The following is a 21,045-nucleotide window of genomic DNA, read 5'->3' on the forward strand; positions in this document are numbered from 1 at the left end:
GTTACTTTTAGAAGAGACCTTTATATACACGAATATGGTTTAGCGGTGTACCACTAAAAGAGATTCTATTTGTCATTGATAAAGTAACCTTTACTCTTAATTTATTCTAATGATTTTGTTTCAGTACAATTGTATCTGCTTCACCATTTCTGTTTGATAACATAAAAATCTTAGTTTCAATTATTTCATCAATTGCACTGAAATTTGTATTATTTGTTAAAATATTCATATGGTGATAAAATACAAGGGTAAAATCAAAATGTTGTGCAATCAATTAGAAGAGAATTTATTTACATTGCCATTACCTTTAAAACAATAAAAGACGTTTCTAACATTCTGTATGTAGCCTTATTTCCCCTTTTGTTTCCCTTCAAACTATTACCGATCTTTTTGCAAGTGCCTATTTCTAATATCTTTTCCTTTTCAATTTCTGAAATAGAAATGTAAAAGAAAACCCACACGCAAAGAAAAACCATAAGAAAATTCACCTGTTCTTAATATATATATTGACAAAATTGCATATTTGATTAAATGCAAATGAATGTCATAATTATAGCAGTAAGCACAACTAATGAACAATTAACATTATTTTAGGAATAAAACTTTTATACAAGAATAGCGCTAATCCTCCCTTTTTCGTGAATTCACACCTGCAGAAGCATTTGGACTGATTTAAACCTTCACACTGCGGACTAAGGTTTTAAATGCGTTCAATAATCTGCAGATGTTTATGCAAGGACACAGGTGCATTAACTTTTTAATGTTAACACATATAATAGATTTTATCCTGTTTTCGACAGTTGCTGGTGTTCGACAACGATCCTACTATAAAAGGTTTGTTTGTAACATGATCAGATAAGCTTGAGAAATAAAATAATCTGAATCACTGAGTTACCATAATGCTCTGAAAGTTACATTAAGCAGCTGTTGTTCATGACAAAATGTTTTATGGACGTTAGCTGAAATTTTGCACTTTGTGGTAAAGTTATTAGGATAACAAGACATACCTTTTTCTGTAATATTTGGAATAGGTCCAAATGAATCATATTCAAGACAGGATTCTCGTATTGTGCTTTCTCTAAAACCTAGAATAAAATAATGTATTCACATTTCTCTGATTGTTTATTTTTCATTCTTACACTGAGTGTACTTTTCAAGGTTTTGCGGGTTAAGATATAAACTGATAAATGTAAAACAAATTTGTGAACAATGGTCATCCAAGAGGAATACATAACATAGCTTTTAAAGACACGTGCACTTTATTTTTGGGGTTATTTTGTTCTCTCTAACCAATCAAGAGCATTGAAGAGTGGTCTTCATTTACTTGGTGATCTCTATTCGAATGGGGTCTTTAACAGATGTTTGACTGTTCAAAAAGTTATTTTCATCTTTATCGGAAACAGCTCAATCATGTCGAGTATTATATATATATATTTAAATGTTATAAACTATAGTATACATATTTACCAGAAAATCAGTCATTTTACGTCAATTTACCTGAATAGTATGTCAAATGATCAAAAAGGTAGATTTACGTATTATTGGTATAAGCAGCAAGTAGAAATACCATTAAATAACATGAACATAAATATCGTTGTGCTTCATATCCTAACGTTACTATGCTTTTTGATTGACAGGGCCCAGAGCGGTATTTTGAATAATCATGAGCACTCTATTGATAAGTGTCATGCATGTCATAAACAAATAAATAAATAGATAAATGCAGCAATATTTTGCCATTAGAAAGAATGGAACGGTGTATGAACAAATTTCCGGACATTACTTAATTCAAAGACCATATCTTATATTCGATTTATGAAAGGATTTATATCACTCTTAATTTGCAGATTTTCAACGGAAATATGTTCTGAAATAAAGAGGCCAATCACTTATATACATGTATTCCGAGCACTTTATCAAAATGGCCAATATCTACGAGGGGTGACAATATGTAATAAAGCTTTCTCATAAATACAAAGTTCTAGACGTTTAATCAAATTTTCAAATGATTGAACTTAGTCCTTCTTAGGTATGCCTTTCGATAACCGAAGAAAAAGCCGACCGAAGTCCATTTTATCTCTGCAATACTTTTTTTCTTCAGTCTATGAAAGAGCTGCTTCGTCTGAGGAATATGGTAAATGTTAAAGGACAGGCACTCCTTTCTCTCGAACAAAAGCACTTACAGTAAATGATTTGTGTGCAGGAACGTTGTCATGCAGAACATACAGACCTTTGAAACCAGTCGAAGGACACTCTTTATTGAAGTGTTTTTCAATTCTTCTTTCAACTCTATAGTACTTGTATGTGACAGAACGGCCTCTAGAAACATGATATTGAACTACATTTCCAGAGTTTTGACATCAATAACGTACAAATATTTCTTTACACCCGTCAATCGCTTGGCAATGCATGGTCGACGAACATGTTTAATGGACCACTTGCATACTAGCGTAAAACAATTGAACCGCCTCCGTGGTCGAGGGGTTAGAGTCGATGACTTCTAATCCAGTTACCTCTCTGGCGTGGGTTCGATCCCCGGGAGATGCTTTGGTAGTTTAGCGCGGAGGAAGGTAGTCTAGTACTGGTGTAACTCTCCAGGAACGATGGTTAGGAAACTACCCGCCTATATGACTGAAATACTGTTGGGAAAAGGCGTAAAATGATACAAACAAACAAACAAACAAACAAAATCAGCTTTCATCACAAGTCACAACATAAGAAACATTTGTGATATTTAGGAAGCTTTTCAGTAATTTTCGAGCGCATTTTACTGGCTTCTTTTTCTGGTCAGATTTTAGCAAATGGGCCAGTCGTTAGCTTAACTATCAAGTGATTCTTCAGAAGCATGAGTTGACCCTTTTGGTAGCCTTGCGACGTTGGCTTTATGGATACGCAAAAATCTAGCATTTGTTTGTCAGTCATATGCTTGAATGTTCTTGTAAGTATATATGTAGAATTTTCTACCAGATTAACAGGCATTTTAATATACTTGTCCATTATTTTAAGTTTATGCATCCACCTCAAGACAGTCGCATAAGATACTTCATTGTTGTCTTAATATATAAAATAATAAATAACATTTATAGCAGATTGTCCTAGTTTTGTTCGAGCTTTTATGATAGCCTGTATTTAAGCACTTTTAATTGAGCGTTTACCAGTCTTATTGTACATGATGTTTCTTGTTTCAGGTATTTTGCAATGTAAAAAATTATTCAGTCGACTACACATTTTCATATCATTTGAAAGCAGATGCTTTAATGCATAGCGTAGTGTACACAAACACAATAATCACGAAATAAATTAGAAACTAGAAGAAGTATTTTTGTCATAACATATGTTTCCCACCTATCTACTCTGAGGATGGAACAGCGGCATGTAAATCCCACCAGAGGTTTGACCTGTGAAAACCAGACATTTTTCTTTTTCTAGCTCTGGTTGCCATTCTGTGCAGTGAAGCAGAGAATGCAGGTGATATGTACAACAAGGTTTGGTTCTGACCACTCCTGTGACAATTCCTCCAATTCACCACTGTTATTTTTACCTGTGAAAGGCGGGCACGTTTTTTTTTCTTTTTTCTGCACTGGAGGCCATTTTGTGCTTTGAAGAAAACATGCAGGCTATATGCACAATAAGGGTTGGACATGATCACCCCTTTCAACTTTCGTCCAAATCCCGCCAGGAGTTTGACATGTGAAAGCCAGAATAGTTTTTTAAGGTATGGCAGCCATTTTGTGCAGCGAAGCGGAGCGTGCCGGCCATATACCAACTATGGTTCACATTGATAACTCCTGGCAAAACAACATGTTTCCTAAAAGGTTTGGGAGACAGAAACATACCTCCCATTACATAACATATTTATCAACTCTCATAATTTAAGCTGTCAATCACCTTCCTTACCCAAGATCCTTACTGATCATATTTTACATGATACAACAAGGATTCTCATCATGTTTAGCAAGCTTTATTAAGTCAACCTGCAAAGAATAGCGCACCAAAGCATTACATTGGTAAATGGATTCAGGATTCTGCCCACACTGTTTGGAGGGGGTGAGGCGATGATAGAAACTTAAATAGTGACGTGAATATCATGAATTTTAGGAAATTGAAAATTGCTTTATATCATAAAAGAATATTATGTTATATATATATATAAATATATATAATATATATATATATATATATATATATATATATATATATATATATATATATATATATATATATATATATATATATATATATATATATACAGTCACATTCCTCCATTTACGGGGCATCGGTCTATTTGAGACCATACTTGTGGGGTTTATATTTAATGTGGGGGCATACATAAGGCCTCGCAACTCTGGCATGTTTAAAACGATGTATGGGGGCGTAGGCTACCCTTCTAACATAGTGCCCGTAGGCCGGTTTAAGTAGTAAATGATATATGTCCACAAATGTATATATTTTTAATGGGGTTTTTATATTTGGTCAATATGTTTTCACCTATAGTAAAATTAAAATATATAGTTGATATATATATATTAGTACCCCTTAGTTCTGTTGTATGAAAATGTTCATTTTATGCCTACATAGTGGCGTATATAAAAACTGACTGCATGAAATAATACCACTCAACTCGGTCTTATTTATTGGGCCCCGTAAGTGAAGATATGTGTGAATATATATATATATATATATATATATAATATATATATATATATATATATATATATATATTATATATATATATACATTAGATGAAAGGAAATCAAAACAAACCTGCTGGGCATTCCTCTCCAATCCTATAAATTGTATATATTCCCGGAATCCATTTTTCTGTATCTAGTTCTGTATCATTTCGTAGTTTAACACACAAGTTCAATGGGTCTTCCTGTTTATTATTTCCAGGTTTCTTTCTGTATAGAACGCTTTTTGTCCATCCACGACTTCCTGATTCGGGACAGCCATAACTTGACCTAGGTATTGCAAATGGACCTGGTGGCCAAAGACTTCGCTTTTGTCGTGGAACTGATTTACAAAGGTTTTGATTAGAAATTATTTTCAAAGGAAACATCTTGATGAACAGAGGTTGTAGTAATTGACTAAATATTGTAACAAAATATAGTTTATACTCATTGCTTTTACTCCTATGACACGATCGCATCAGTCGAATAAATTCTTAGATAAGACTTTTTATTTTCTTTGTCGAAAACTTCCTGCTAAAATAATGCTTTATGCTTAAATGAAGTCTAATGCTAGAATGAAGTCTTACATGCTAAATGCAGTTTTATGCTAAAATAAAGTAGTAAAGAAATGGGTTTCAATTGGAAAAAATATAATTTAAACAATTTATTAGAATACATGTATATGATTTTCTTATCTTTTTTTCTAATGTTTTACCTTTACTTATGTTAAGTGCCTTGCAATGTACTCTTTCCAACTTCTGTTCACATTCCGAGTATAGAAAATTTGTATTTTCTTCAACAAACTTTTCTTGTGTCATTTCTGAAAAATAAAAAAGCCGGTTGGACCGAATGATGATCCCCAACAAATTTTGGACACAGAGAAACTTCTTTCTATTTGATTCTCACAGTGTATATAAGAACAAAGGTCAATAACTCTAATATAAGGCAAGGCAGAGTTTCTGTTTTTATGCATTGTAATTCTAATAACGATATATATTTACATACAAAGATTCTTTTTGATACCTCTTGTAGTTTCCGTGTTATGTCCTGGACAAAGTTCAAAGTGTAAAAATGAATAATGTTGATACCTCTTTTGGTCTCAGAGTTATGTCCCGGACAAGAAAATGAGACGGACTGACGGACGACATTCGGACGGAAGAACAAAGTTGCGACTATATGTTTCCCTTCAGAAAGCATAAAAACAGCCATGTCGTGACACAACATTCATGAATTTTAATTCGTTGGAGGAGATCTTACATTATGTCCCGGACAAATTTCATAGTGTAAAATTGAACAAATTGAACAAATAGCATTAACTCAAAAAGTAGGCAAAGTAGAGTACGGTTCTGTAACACTGCTCATTTACATACAGTCGACTCTTGTTATCTCGAAGTTATCGGGACCGTAAAATCATATCGTGATAACAAAATGTCCAGATATAATTATGAGGGTTTGAACCTGTCCAGTCAAAAACTCAATTTTACCAAAGACATACGGATACCTTATATTTAAGTCAAATAAACTAAGAAAGATGTCTACATGTATTGTGTTTTCTCGAGTTTTATATTTCAAAATTAATAATTAACAATTTGTTAGCGATGTTTAACAGCTGAAATACGGCAGTAAGGTTCATGTGATAAAGACACATAGTAATGTTTACTCAATTATACACCACTAAAACAAAAAAGTTGGAAATGATGTGGTCGTTGTTATCTATAGATTCAAGAAATGCTCGAAATGTGTCACATGCCTCAGTCGCGTGTTTTGTCGAAATCTTGTATTGTCATTGTTGGAATCATCATCTACTGAGATAATCCATTTAATCAGACAATATGTCATTATCAGACATTGCTTCAGTTGCCTGAAGTTTATCGACTATGTTGACGTAATCGTCCATTGACAACCTTTTACCAAGGATGCTACCGAGCTGATTCAAAGGAATATCATCATCAGCTCCATCTTCAGACTCAACATCTGTTGTGTGAGTAGATGTAAAGTCATTATGACGATAGCAATTCTTAATAGTTGTGTTTGTGAACTGAGACCAGGCATGACGCATCATACGAATAGCATCTAGGACAGAAAAACTGAAGTGGAAATCGACTGCTTTTATCTTTTTAGCTTCAACCTGCTTCCTTTAGTGCACTTATAGTGCAAGTTTTTTTTTAAAAATAACACCTTGGTCCAAAGGTTGAGTGGAATTACTAGAAAGAAAGACACGCTCTGTAGCATGCATATTTTTAGCTTGTTTTTGGTGTGCCGGGTAATTGTCAATTACCAACGCTTTTAAACGCCCACTGTGTATTTTCTCATCTTGTTCTCTGACCCACGTTTTAAAGAATTTCGCAGACACCAAAGCTTTCTTGTTTGCTTTATATTGAGTAGGAAAGGTGCGAAAGATTTTGGAACATCTTTGTTTTTCTAATTTTCCCAGGAAAAGCAACGGCAATTTTTCAGTGCCACTCATATTTGCACAAACCGTAGCTGTTAAGCGTTTTTTTTCTCACTTTTCCACCATGGTCGAGCGTTTTATCAGGCATAGCACGATAGCAAATTGCAGTTTCATCTGCATTGATTACGTTATCAGGCCGATATTTTTCCAAATTGGAGAGGAGTCTGGATTGCCAGTTTTCAAAATCCTTATCTGTTTTGTCAACAGAGTTTGACTCACCGATGACATTTTTGAGACATAGCCATAGTGCTTTTTAATCTTTCTAACCAGCCACCACTACGACATTCAAATTCTGAACTAGGATGCCAAGTTGTGCGGCGAACTCTCTTCCTTTCATCTGAAGTACAATACTTTCAACGAATATGTTTTGTGACCTAGCATTTTTAACTTCTAGAAATTTCGCTGTACGTGACGTTTTTCTATCAGGTTCAATGTCTAGCGATACATTCTTTTCGGCCAGATTGTTAACGTATTTTGCGGGACACCATATTCTGCGGCTATTTGAATTTTGCAGACTCGGTTTTATTGGAAAAAAATGCAAACATTTTCACGGCTCCTTACCAGACTTAACATGTGTTTTAATTCCAAAATGCGCGGATAAGTTGATAATTAGCTTGTAAATTACACAAAAATATTCTGAACTTCAATTTAAGAAAACATAATTGTATGGGAATTACATATTCAAAATCTACTTGATCATTGCAGAAATCTTCGGATTAATATGAAATTAGTTCAAACAATTAAAAATGACATGAAAAATGGTCAAAGTTAGAGGAAAACAAACATCTGTCTCCAATTTCATTTTTATCTATTTATTTGTTGATTTCAGGTCGTGAAATTTAAGGTGAGCATGTTAATGCAGTTTTATATATTTTTTCCTTTCATTATAATTGCATTTTAGTTAAGTTTATAATATTGTCCTTATCATATTTTCAATGTTCTGTGTTGTATTTTGAATAAATTAATCTATGTTTGAAGATTATTCCTTTAACATTTCTACTGTCTTTTGACCTGTCAATCGTAAGAGGCGACATTTACTTCTGGAAAGAGATTCATTTGTTTTACCGTTTTCTGATAAAAAAATTACTGAATAAATGGGGGTGTAACCAAATTAACTTCAAAGTTTCCAGAACCATCCTCAAACAGAACAAATCAAAATATTTTTTTTTATTTACTTCACCCCTAATAAAATGTGCCCAGTGCCCCTCGAGCATTTGTAACATGTGATGTTCCAATTAATACAAATATTTTTGGAGCCGATCATATTACTTTAGCAGTGCTTTCATTTTTCTTTCATGTTTAACATTAAAATTGTTATCGCACTTCATGCAGTCTCGTGTTTGTTTTAAAAGTAGTCATAAAAACCCATATCATATCCAAATTGTACTCGAAGTAACTTAATTTTTTGCCTGTCGTCTTCAATTATTCTTGAACGAGAAATTTCTCATATTCGTATCATACAGCCACTTATCACTATGGTAATAATATCAGCTGTACATATTCACATTTAACTGTAAATAAATACAAAGTAAGTCACTTTTAATTTTGACTTTATTATAGGGCAAGTGTAAGGTCATGGATGTTATTAATACTATGATTTCTTCTTCCAAATGATCCCATACGTGCACGATAAGATTCTTGTCAAGTTAGCAAGTCAGCCATGGTTGCACGTTAACGTTGTACCTAGGGAGGTGTGTGGCCGGGCTTTTTCGTGCATCAGTTAATTTTGACGCTGACGCTGAAAAGGAATGACCATTCGACAGAGGCCAGTGTCAATACTTTGGATATTCAGGTTACCAGGAACGACGACTAGATTTATTTTCCGGTCATCCATTATCCCGCACAAAATCAATAGCCATGCCTCCACCAAATTGAATCCGTCCCAATAAGCAATTATCTGCAAAACGCTCACCTCGACGGCGTACTTAACTATCTATTACTTTAAGATTTAAACATGACTCGTTGCTTAAAAATGCTCTTGCCCACTGGACAAGAGTACAATGTAAATGACGTAGAGCCCAGTGTCCCCAAAGATTCGAGGATCAATAATCTGGCAAACGTGTGGCAGCCTTGCCCTAGCTGGGTTTGTATTCTTGTTCAAACTATTCAAAAAGGTTTGTCTAGTTATGCCAAATTGTCTCGCGGAACTTGTAGCGGTTTTAAACTTGTTACGTAGATGCGTTAACGTAATGTACCAGTCTTTGCGTGCAGTCGCTACCTTTAGCCTACCTGAAGGAATGTCATATCCTATTTGCATTCATATTGCTTCAAACGCTGTCGCAGATTTATAATTTTGATGCAATGACAGTTAAACTGTCATACGACATCAGTTACGCTTCTTCCCACAATAGCAATAGCTTAATCTCAATCGTTTTTATTTTCGAGTCCGTGGTATTTTGTTAACGAGTCCGTAAAATTCCAAATGTGATGTTTCAGTCCGTTAAGGTTCAGTTAATCGGTCAGTGACAAATAAAACATAAATCAAGTATCGCTAGATATGCACCTGCAAAATATTGCACCATCTTGACGAAAATGTTCGATAAAATGTCAGTAGGTTTAGTGCATTGTATAGTGCAGGCAAGTTGTTCTGAGTAATAACGAAAATATACGCAGTTTTTGTCAGTATCAATATGTACGAATGAGCAAATGAATTGGAAATTGTACTAAATTACCAGAACAAGAGGTGATGAAAAATGGACATATACTACAATATAAAGGCTAGCATAGTAATCAAAGTTTAACCTAGCACCTCAATCACTCTTTTTAAAAATGAAAATTACCATTTTTGACGAGTGTTTCTTTGATATCCGACGAACTTCGTGGCAGTTAACAGAAAAACTCTCGACAAGTTATCAGAAGAACTCCATCCGCTGGGTCATAGTTTCTCACCCGTGAACTTCTTTATTTCCGACAATAGCTTACTTATTTATCGAATGCTACATCTTAAAGTTTATTATCATTGTTCAACGCTTTTCCCTTTAATCACCAAATTTTTATTCAAACTCCTCTTCACGTAATCGTCTTTATTATAAGGAATAATTATCTTCGTCGTTGTCAATGAAACAGAGAAAAATTGAAATTCCTAAAGAACGCTAAATTTGAAGATGTTACAGACTCGGTTTGATCGAGCCTGTTCATAGAAAATGCAAATTACCGTCCACTCCCCCTAGTAGCGGTTTAAGTATATTTAAAAAAAACACAAACAATTTCTAATTTAGAAACATCCGCAGATTTGTTCATATGGCGATTATCATGGAATCAATGAGGCACTTGTGTGCTATTCCATGAAAACGGCGTAATAAATGCCATGATAAAAGGTATAAACATAATAACGTTTTTTTTTTGTTTTTTTTTCTGTAGTTGTTGTTTTTGTTTTTATTTGTATTTTTCTTGTAATTGTCGCATAACGGAGGAAGAACTCACGGATGTTACATACTTTTAATATACAAATACAAACACACAAGTGTACGAGTGGAATACCAAAGCCGAACTGTTTTCTGGACATTTGTGAATAGTATATATAATGACAACCTGTCATAAGAACATTTTATAATGCATTTAAATACACACGTTTTAGAGTTACATGTATAAATCATTTTGACATAAGCTCAGTCTGCATGTATCCTGCACTATAATATTCATAAATCAAAGTCATGTTCCATAGTGCACATTATGAAATAAAAACCTTAATATATGTATACATATGTTGACTTGTCATTCTTTTTGAATATAGCGTGTATGACTCATTAGCCTGTGCAACCAGCTATACGACAAATATCCTCATTTTCTTACATAAAAAATATTTAAAAAAAAAAATTAAACAAAGTATTAAATATCAAACATTTCAAACTCTTTCTAAAACCAACTTGACATCTGTTTTGCCCCTAAGGTAAGGATGTTATACATCAACCTTTTGTTACTTTATTTTAAAAGAAAAATCACCTAAGGTAATATCCGGTCAGGGATGTCCGGTCAGAGATGTTATCTAATGACTTTTTATTACTTTATTTTAAAAGAAAAACGCCTTAGGAAACAATATTCGGAAATATTCGCTCAATATATTTTCTTGTCACTTTTTAAAAAGTTTTCGGATACTGCAGTCGGGTAAGTTATAATTTACTTCAACAATTTTGTAATGTTTTTAATAAGTAAAAAAATAATTATTGTTAAATGTAAAGATAATCTTTTAGAAATTTTTTTTATCAGTTAATATTTTCCTTTATTTCATCATAAAAAAAAAAGAAAAAACAAGTTAATTTCTAGAGATCAAGAAAACATAAAAAACAAACAAATAAGTTAACAATTTTCAAAGAACAAATTATTTTAAGAATATTAATTAGAAAAACTTTAAGGTATAAAATTTAACAGAATTATATGTATGATAAGAGTAAAAAATATTATAAACAATTGATAATTGATAAAATGTCCAGGTGTTTCATTTCCTGTAAAACGTGTATTATGCATGCGCATTGAACACTTCCTGTGACAGGTTTATTTTTTTGTAACAGGTACTTGCTGACATCAGTATGGCTTGGTCGTCGTGACGTGTCGGGAATTTCAAATCGTTGGTATGTAGCTTTCTAAAGTATAATTTTAAATTGACACTCATAATTGTTCATAAATGTTTGATGTTCTTGAAGATTCTTTTAAATTGATATTTATGTATTTTATATGTGTAAACGTAGACTTTATACACAAGTTGATAAAGTTATATTCGATTATTTATCGGCACATCTGTAAACGCTGTTCTTGTTTCGTCGTTGTAAAAAGAATGTCTTGTATTGAACAATACAACAAAGTGATGATAGATCTATAATTCTTCATTTATGTAGCACTGTTTTTGAGTAAAAGATAATTAAATTAACAGTTTGCTGTTGCACGATTCTCGCAAATGTTTATGTGATATTTATATTGGATATCTTTGTCTCGCACAAATAATTATTTTGATAAGATGTTGTCATCAGTATTTCTCTGGGTTTTTGTTTTTAAGTTTATATAACACATAGAAAAACACATTCTATTGATAAACGGAAGTTTTCGGCTTCTCTGGTTGAAGACAGGAACAAAAGTTTATTTGATTCCACAATTTTGTTGTTGTTGTTGTTGTTGACGGCTGTAACAGCATAGTTATGTATTTTAAACATCGTAGACGCTTATTTCATATAATTTTACATCGAAGAAGGTGTTTATGGTTATATCTGCATGGTTTTACATCGAAGAAGGTGTTTATGGTTATATCTGCATGGTTTTACATCGAAGAAGGTGTGTCTCCATGGTTTTTTTTGTACATAGTTTGACATCGTAGACTGTTTACATCGTAGACTGTTGGCATCGTAGAGGCTGACTGTAATATTTCTAGTCAGGCGGTGTTTTACTGTACCGGCGAATTCGCTCGCACCTCTCTGTCTTGGCTGGACGACAAGTGATCGTTAGACCAATATTTTGCATTTTCGTCCGTTGTCAGATCGGTTAATAGATATTATATACAATAAACATAATTTTGTTTCAGATATATGAACAACAAGACAACTGTCATAAAATGCATAGGATAAGAATTCCAATGAAAGATGTTCTTAAGTGTAAGTATCTTATTTATGTAATACTTGATATTTAAAATTTTTCTTTTCATATTGGATTTTTAGACATATTTTGTTAGTTTTAACTAAGCTATTAACTTTAGTTTATTTCGACAATAAGACTTATCCCAATTTAAACTTTATTTAATGATTGTGCGTTGACAGTTGAAACATGTATGTATACACATGTTATTCTAATATGAAATAAAGTAAATAATCAATTTGAAACTCATGATTAAGTGCTGTCATTTACTTAAAAATGCATTTTAATTAACCGATCTATTAATAAACATATAGCGAATAACGATCATTTTAATCAATAAAAAAATCAAAGATATATTTCTAATAAAAGCAAGTTGAAAATTGATATAAATGAATACAACCACCAAAAATATAAAGATATATGATTAAATAATGTAATTTTCTGTTTTGTTTTATTATCGTTTCTTGTAACATATATATTTTTTTCTTTCTATAATAACTATTTACAATGCCTGAGGTCAATTTACCGAAAATTAGTATAGCATATAACACGGAATATAACGTTCTATAGCATACTGGCTAATCCTTGTAAAAACATTTTAACATTCGGTTTCAAGCGTTTATTATTACTATGTACCTTTGTGTTTACCTTACCAGATACTTTATATCGTGGTTTTACAATACTTTTCTTTTTAGTAGAAACAGAGTTTATAAACATTTCATTATCTGAATCATTATCATCAGCCATTGAATCTGACTGAATAGCATTATATGCTGCTTGTGACTGAGGATTGCTATTTACTTGTATGGAATTTGAGTCTGATAATTCTGAATCAGTCTGCGATTGCATTTCTTCTGAATGTACATTACTTTGAGCATTTTCATTATTTGAAATTTGTTGTTGTTGTCGAAGATGTTTCTGTAATTCGGCTAATGGAATATCATCTTCACTATCAGAATTTGACCTTTCTTTTCTAACATTCTTAGCAACTTGGGGTAATACTGATTCTGGTATTTCTGAAGCATCATCAGTATCGCTATTTTCAGGTGTTACTACAAATGTGGCATTTCTTTTTGGTCTGCCAGTATTATCAGCTTTAGGTATTGACCAGTCATTAATATTTGCGAGCCTTATTTGTTCTGCATGGACTTTAACTGTTGAATTGTCAAATTGATTTTTTATTATATAAGTTAATGGTGACCTTTTCTCCATAATTCTATAAAATGGCTTCCAATTCACATCTAGTTTGCTTCTCTTACGAAAATTCTTATAGAATACTGGATCGCCTATTTCAAATTTGATATCTTTTGCGGTCTTATCTGCGTAGCTAGCTTGTTCGCGTTTAGCTTTTTTAAGGTTCTTATAAACAGATAGAAAAGTATTATGTTGTTCTTGTAATGCAATTTTGTGATACTCTTCGCCATGATAGCGCTGCCTTGGTTGTAGCAACAGGTCAACCGGTAATATTGCGTCACGGTTATATAACAAATAAAATGGACTATGCTTTGAAGTCCTAGAGACATTGAATCTAAGTGCGGCTAGTGTCATGTTAAGATGAATATCCCATTGTTTGAGATTTCCCTGGATTCTTTTAGCTAAGATATCATGTATGACATGGTGAGAACGTTCATTTTTCGCGTTTCCGGCAGCATGATAGGTAGTTGTACGCACGTGATCAATTTTTAACTCTTTAAGTGTTTCTTTGAAAGCATTACTTGTAAATTCTGATCCATTGTCAGTGACAATTTGTAATGGACATGCATATCTAGGGTAAATTTCTTCTAAAAGTAAATGTATAATTGTATCAGTACTTTTGTCAGCAGTAGGAAAACACTCGGGATAACCACTGTAAAGGTCAATAAAACATATAATGTAGCGATTACCACTCATTGTTTTTTCATAGGGTCCTATAACGTCGATACTCATTGTCTGAAATGAATACATTGGTATTCTTGTTTCGCCCATAGGTGCTTTTATTTTTGTAAGATTACGTGACTGACAATCAACACATTTAGAAACATATTCATACAATTCTTTGAACATATTTGGCCAAAAATATTTTTGTTTTATTGTTGTAAATAACCTCTGTGTTCCTGGGTGACCATTATTTAAATGATATTGAGTAATGACAAGGTGTTTTAAGTGTTGCGGAACAAACAATCTAAGATTAGGATTATCATCTACATTAGACAGATAATAAAGAACTTGGTCAATTTCTAAATATTTGCTCTGCACTGATTTAGTTGGCTGTCCGTGACGTAGTAACATTTTCAGTTCAAGAATAGTTTGATCTTTATCTTGCTCTGAAGCCATATTTAATTTTTCTAATTGTTTAATATCTTCTACAATTGGCTCTTGAAATTGGTATTCTTTGTTTGCTATTTCTTTGGCATTAAAGTGCGTAGAATCAAAAGCATTTACTTCATAGCTTTCATCAGTTTTCACAGCATGTACATTATCATTATTTGAATTATTACTTGAATTTGAGACTGTTATTTCGAAGGCATTGTCATTTATATCAGGCTCATAAAGTTCAATATCGGACTTGTTAGCATTTTTATCATCAGCTGGAGGTCTAGAAAAGAAATCGGCAATTAAATTTAATTTTCCTGGCAAATATTCAATTTTACAGTTATAGGCAGAAATATTTAAAGCCCAAAGCTGAATTCTTTTGTTTTGCATAGGTGCTTCTAGAAGATATTTTAAAGGTTTATGGTCTGTAAATATAGTAAACTCTGCATTATGTAAATAAACATCTAATTTTTGTAACGCATAATGAATACTGAATGCTTCTTTTTCTATGGTACTGTACTTTCTTTGAGATTCACTTAATTTATGAGATAAGAAGTATATAGGTTTTTCAATACCAGATTTGTCACATTTCTGACTTAAACATGCTCCGACCACTAAATCTGAGGAGTCCGTGTATAGAATATAAGGCTTATTTGGGTCTGGGAATGCTAAAAGTGGAATACGTGTTAACATTTTCTTTAATTGTTCAAAACTTTCTTGACATTCTTTTGTCCATTTAAACAAAACACGTTTTCTTGTAAGATTGATTAGAGGTTCAACAATTTTAGAATATTTAGGGCAAAATCTTCTATAAAAACCAGCAGCACCAAGTAAAGATCTGACATCTTTAACACATTTTGGTACCGGAAGTGACCTAATAGCTTTTACTTTTTCTAGGTCTGGTTTTTTTACCTTCATGATCAATTATAAAACCAAGGTACTTTGTTTGTTGCTGAATAAAACTGCACTTTTTCAGTTTAAGTTTTGATTTATGCTCTTTAAGTTTTGAAAATACTGTCTGTATATGTGATAAATGTTCATTTAATGACTTCGAAAATATCAGAATGTCGTCAAGATAACTGACAGCAAATGCCTCTAAACCTTGTAACATGAGACATGTGACATGAATTCTTGGAAAACTCCAGGGGCAGAAACTAGGCCAAATGGAACCACATTATATTCGAAAAGTCCTTTGAATGTCGTAAAAGCCGTTTTTTCCTTGTCTGATTCATGTACGGGTATCTGCCAAAACCCTGAGCGCATGTCTAGTGTTGTAAAATATTTTGAAGACCCTAGTAGTGTTAAAATATCGTCAATTAATGGGAGAGGATATGATGTTGGCTTTGTAATTTTATTCAATTGTCTAAAATCAACACAAAACCGTTTGGAGCCGTCTTTTTTTCCGACAATAACAACAGGAAATGAATAAGGGCTATGACTTCTTCTTATAATATTAGCATCTAACATCTCATCGATTGCGTCACTCATAAATTTTCTATTGTTTAAAGGTGTGCGATATGGGCGTAATTTGATTGGAGGATGATTACCTGTTGGTATTTTCATGGTTACAGTATCTGTCTGTGATAATTCAGAATCTTTATTTGCGAAAATATTTCTATTTTTCCTTAATAAGTCTCTAACAATATTAAAATGCTCTGAAGGTGTATGAATGTCACGTTCGAAATCGTTGTTAAGAGGGGAAGTTGTTTGAAGAGCCTCTGTGACCGAGTTAATGCTCTCAACTTCTGAAACTTTAGCAACTACTGAATCTCGTTTCAATCTTATAGTTTTATGTGTATTATTGACAATCATAATAGGAAATCTTCTATCAGCCGAAAGTTTCATAACAGAATTTGTTATCATAAGACCTGGTTCAGAAGCAATCATTCCAGTTTCTATACTTTTTAATTCATATAATTTATCATTTTCCAAGCCTGGATTTTGTTTTAACTTAGCAGTGCACACATTAACTGTTTGAGGTTTCAGAATAACATCCTGCTTTAATCTAACAATTGATGCAATATGAATATCTTCTTCGAGGGGTACATATGTATTATTAACTCTTAAGCAGCCTAAATCAAAATATAATCTAACGCCATTTTGTGTTAACCAATCACGGCCTAAAATAATATTTCTATTCATTTTAGAAACAACATAGAATTTTTGAGTTGTTTCTGTTTTCCCTATTTGAAAATTAAGATTTATATAACCATCTATATGTAAATAATTTCCGTCAACTGAACATAAATTTATTTTCTGTTTTATAAGTTGAGGGGGATTCTTCAATTTTCTATATATTCTGCGATGCAGAAGACAAACTTCAGCACCTGAATCTACTAACGATCTGTATTTATAGTTTTCTATTTTAATCAAACACGAATTAGGGCTTCCAGCTAATGCTATACTAAATTTTGGTATATTATCGTTCCTGTCAATGACCCCTTTGTGACAGGAAATTGCTAGTTTTCCTGAAAATTTATTTTGTTTCTGTCGTAAAAATTTTGTTTACGACATTCTCGCATAATATGCCCAAAATTATTACATTTCCAGCACTTAATCTTTGATTTCAAACTATTATTGCTATTATTTTTCCTAAATCGTGAATAATTTTGTCGGTGAAATACAGAATATATTTCATTTTTCCTAAATCTACAATAACGCACATGGTGACCTGGTCTCTTACAGTACACGCAAAAATTTCTTGTATAATAATGATTAGAATTATTTGCTCTGTAATTATTGTATTTTGCGTGATTTTGAGAATTAGAAAATTTTACTCTGGCAGAAAATCTAGCTCTGAAATTCTGTTCATTCATTGCGCAAGTAATTGCTTCTTGTAAGTTTTTGGCTTTTCTCTCATAAGTTTAAGTTTTAAATAATTATGCGCTAAATTATCCGTAAACAATTCTACTAACTGAAGTTCAATTAAACTAATATCTCCTAGTTTATAATTTTCATAAGCGGTTTCAGCACAATTAATAAATTTTTCACCAAAAATTTGAACACTTTCTCCCAAATCTTGTTTTAAATTTCTCAAAAGATAAAATTCATGATGTAAATCTTTAATTTCCCCAAATCTAGTACTTATTTCTTCTTTTAATTGTTCCCACGAATTACGATGATTATCACGCAAATATCTACATATAAAATCGCTTACAGTCCCTTTACTTGATTGAAATGCGACTAATTTTATTTTATTATCATCCAAACCTTTTAAAACAGCATATTTTTCTATAGATTTTATCCAGTCATTAAAATATTTAGAATTTCCATCAAAATTTTGTGCTATTTCTGATAAACCCTGTGTACCTATGACAGTTGAAATATTGTCTAATTTATCCGACACATTTTCAAAAATTGTAGCTATTTCTTGATCTGACATCTTCAAAATTAGCAAATTACAGGTATATAAACGATCACTCACCTTTAATTTTCTGTTTCAGGTACTTCGTTGTGTCCAGCTGTCCAAAATCGTCGCTTCGACATCGCTGGTCTTAGGCGCCAAATCAACCGTTGTCGCATAACGGAGGAAGAACTCACGGATGTTACATACTTTTAATATACAAATACAAACACACAAGTGTACGAGTGGAATACCAAAGCCGAACTGTTTTCTGGACATTTGTGAATAGTATATATAATGACAACCTGTCATAAGAACATTTTATAATGCATTTAAATACACACGTTTTAGAGTTACATGTATAAATCATTTTGACATAAGCTCAGTCTGCATGTATCCTGCACTATAATATTCATAAATCAAAGTCATGTTCCATAGTGCACATTATGAAATAAAAACCTTAATATATGTATACACATGTTGACTTGTCATTCTTTTTGAATATAGCGTGTATGACTCATTAGCCTGTGCAACCAGCTATACGACATAATCATCGGCGACGATATATTCAGATTTTAACCTTTGGAAATTTCTTAATTCGTATAACAAAATCTTATTTATTATGAAAGGTATACATGTGTATATATTTTGTCATTTTGTATTTCTGTGTATAGTATTCCATGTATTCAATACCGAATTGTAAATATATGTTTTATATATTTTCTGTCGTCCTAGCTAATTCTTAAACAAGATATAAATCCATCATAGAGCATTCTCAAACAAGATATGAATTCTTAAAAGTACAAATGCACATTATATTGAGTTTGTATGCATTTGTATACATTATTTACATGTATATTTGCCATTGCCAAATATATGTTGATGTTATGTCGATAGCCAAAACAATTTGAAATATTGAAAATATTCTCTTGATATATATAATACAGTGATTGATATAGTATGAACATCTATAAAACTATTTTTTATTATGTATTTATACATGCGTTGAATGCAGACAAAGTCTCATCCGCGCCGTGTGATGAATGGGTTTAAACAGAGTTCAGATATCTAAAGTTCATTCCCATTTTAAATCCCTTACTTGGTTACCAGTTTGTAAAAGAGTTGAACAAATCATGTTATGTAATGTTTTTAAGGTTAAAAATCAAATGGCCCCAGAGTACTTAAGTGATTGTTTTGTTTCTCAGGAATCTGTGCATTCTTATTGCACCAGACTGAGTAATAAAGGAGGGAATTGTCTTCCCAAGGTTAAAGGTTCCGGGTCAATTTTTTTTAGTTTTATTGGTGCTAAACTATGGGACAGTCTTCCAACTTGTATAACAGAAATTAACAAATTTCATCGTTTTAACGTAGCCATCAAAAGTCACTTTTTAAGTAGCATGTAAGTGTTTTTCTTAAAATTTCTTGCAAGAAAATTTTATATGTTTTAATTTTTTTTTTCGGCTCAGGTTTACTGTTTCATTTTTTTTTAAAATTTGTTTTAAATTTTTTTATTAAGACTTTAAAAACTTTATCTTTTTTTTTGATTAGCGAAATCTATGGCATGTTCTTTCCTTACATACTCATAACAACTGTGATATATATATTTTTTAATGTACTCTTTTCTTAATATGCACATGATTATTTCTTAATGTGATACTGACTTTTTATTTACATTACCTTACATTTTAAATTGTGATAATTTTAAATGATATCCTCCATTAATGTGATTTTTCTTATAATTAGTGATATTTTTTTCTTTTATGCAATACCTCTCTTTGTCATGCCACCAAATGCTAAGGACCACAATGGAAATAAGAGCTTGCTCTTTTTGTGTTATCCTTGGTTTTGGGAACATTTCATGGTTAAACTTTACATAATATAGTATTTATTCATTTATTTATTTACTTATTTATTTATTCATTTATTTGTAATTGTTTTAATCTATATTGTGTTTGTTTATCATGTAACATGTTTACCTTTATTTCGAAACAAATCTATCTATCTATACGTTCATTCAACATATTTAACGTGATTATAACTTAAATATGATTTTTGTACGAATAAATCAATCTTACCTGTTGTTATGAAGAAAATTACAACTATAACTATATACACTATAAGATTGCCATCCATTTCGAATGTCTACTGAAAAGTGCCCAAATTATTAGCCCAATGTTTGAACAATATCATCTGGCAAAATAACTCGTGTTCCAGGAAACTGTTTGGTAATAAACAGAATATTCAATGTGCCGCCTACTAGGCGGTCATATTGGGAAAGTGTATAATAGTTATCTAATTATCATTTATGATGTATGAATAAATGAACATGGATTAATTTTAGCTGTTAGGTTGACATTTTCATTATACGTATTTTCTCATAATATTCATTTTGCAATTTTATTATCTCAGTGTGCGTTTTTTTTCGGCACTCAAAATATTGAAATTTAGAAAGTTGGATAGCTTATCTACTGTTGTTGGCTATCTTCTTTCCTTGGTCATTTCATAAATAAATTAATAAACATAGATGAATGAAACACAATACTTTAATATCTTTTGAATAAAATAATATACTTTCGTGCTTATTGTTGCTGTTGTAAAATACTGTTATTCTAGTGTTACTTTTACTGCTTAAGCCGGTGCTCAGGACGTAGACGATTTTTTGCACTTTATTTGAACCACCCAACTAGAATAGGCCAAATAGTTAGAAATAAATACCACAAACACAACAA

General features: G+C 32.0%; 1 protein-coding gene across 1 annotated transcript; it reads right to left on the minus strand.

The window, feature by feature from the left end:
* Positions 1-294: 294 nt before the first annotated feature.
* LOC132732665 (uncharacterized) lies at positions 295-20,492 on the minus strand (the record flags this gene model as incomplete). Its single annotated transcript, XM_060719137.1, has 5 exons — positions 20,392-20,492; positions 5,386-5,490; positions 4,765-5,013; positions 1,008-1,085; positions 295-430 (listed from the first exon to the last, which is right to left on the minus strand). Coding segments are annotated over exons 1-5 (626 nt in total), but the record flags the coding sequence as incomplete, so codon positions are not given.
* Positions 20,493-21,045: the final 553 nt, after the last annotated feature.

Source organism: Ruditapes philippinarum, unplaced genomic scaffold, assembly GCF_026571515.1.
Source record: "Ruditapes philippinarum isolate M1 unplaced genomic scaffold, ASM2657151v2 ctg14716_1_1_1_1, whole genome shotgun sequence".
Lineage (NCBI taxonomy): Eukaryota > Metazoa > Mollusca > Bivalvia > Venerida > Veneridae > Ruditapes > Ruditapes philippinarum.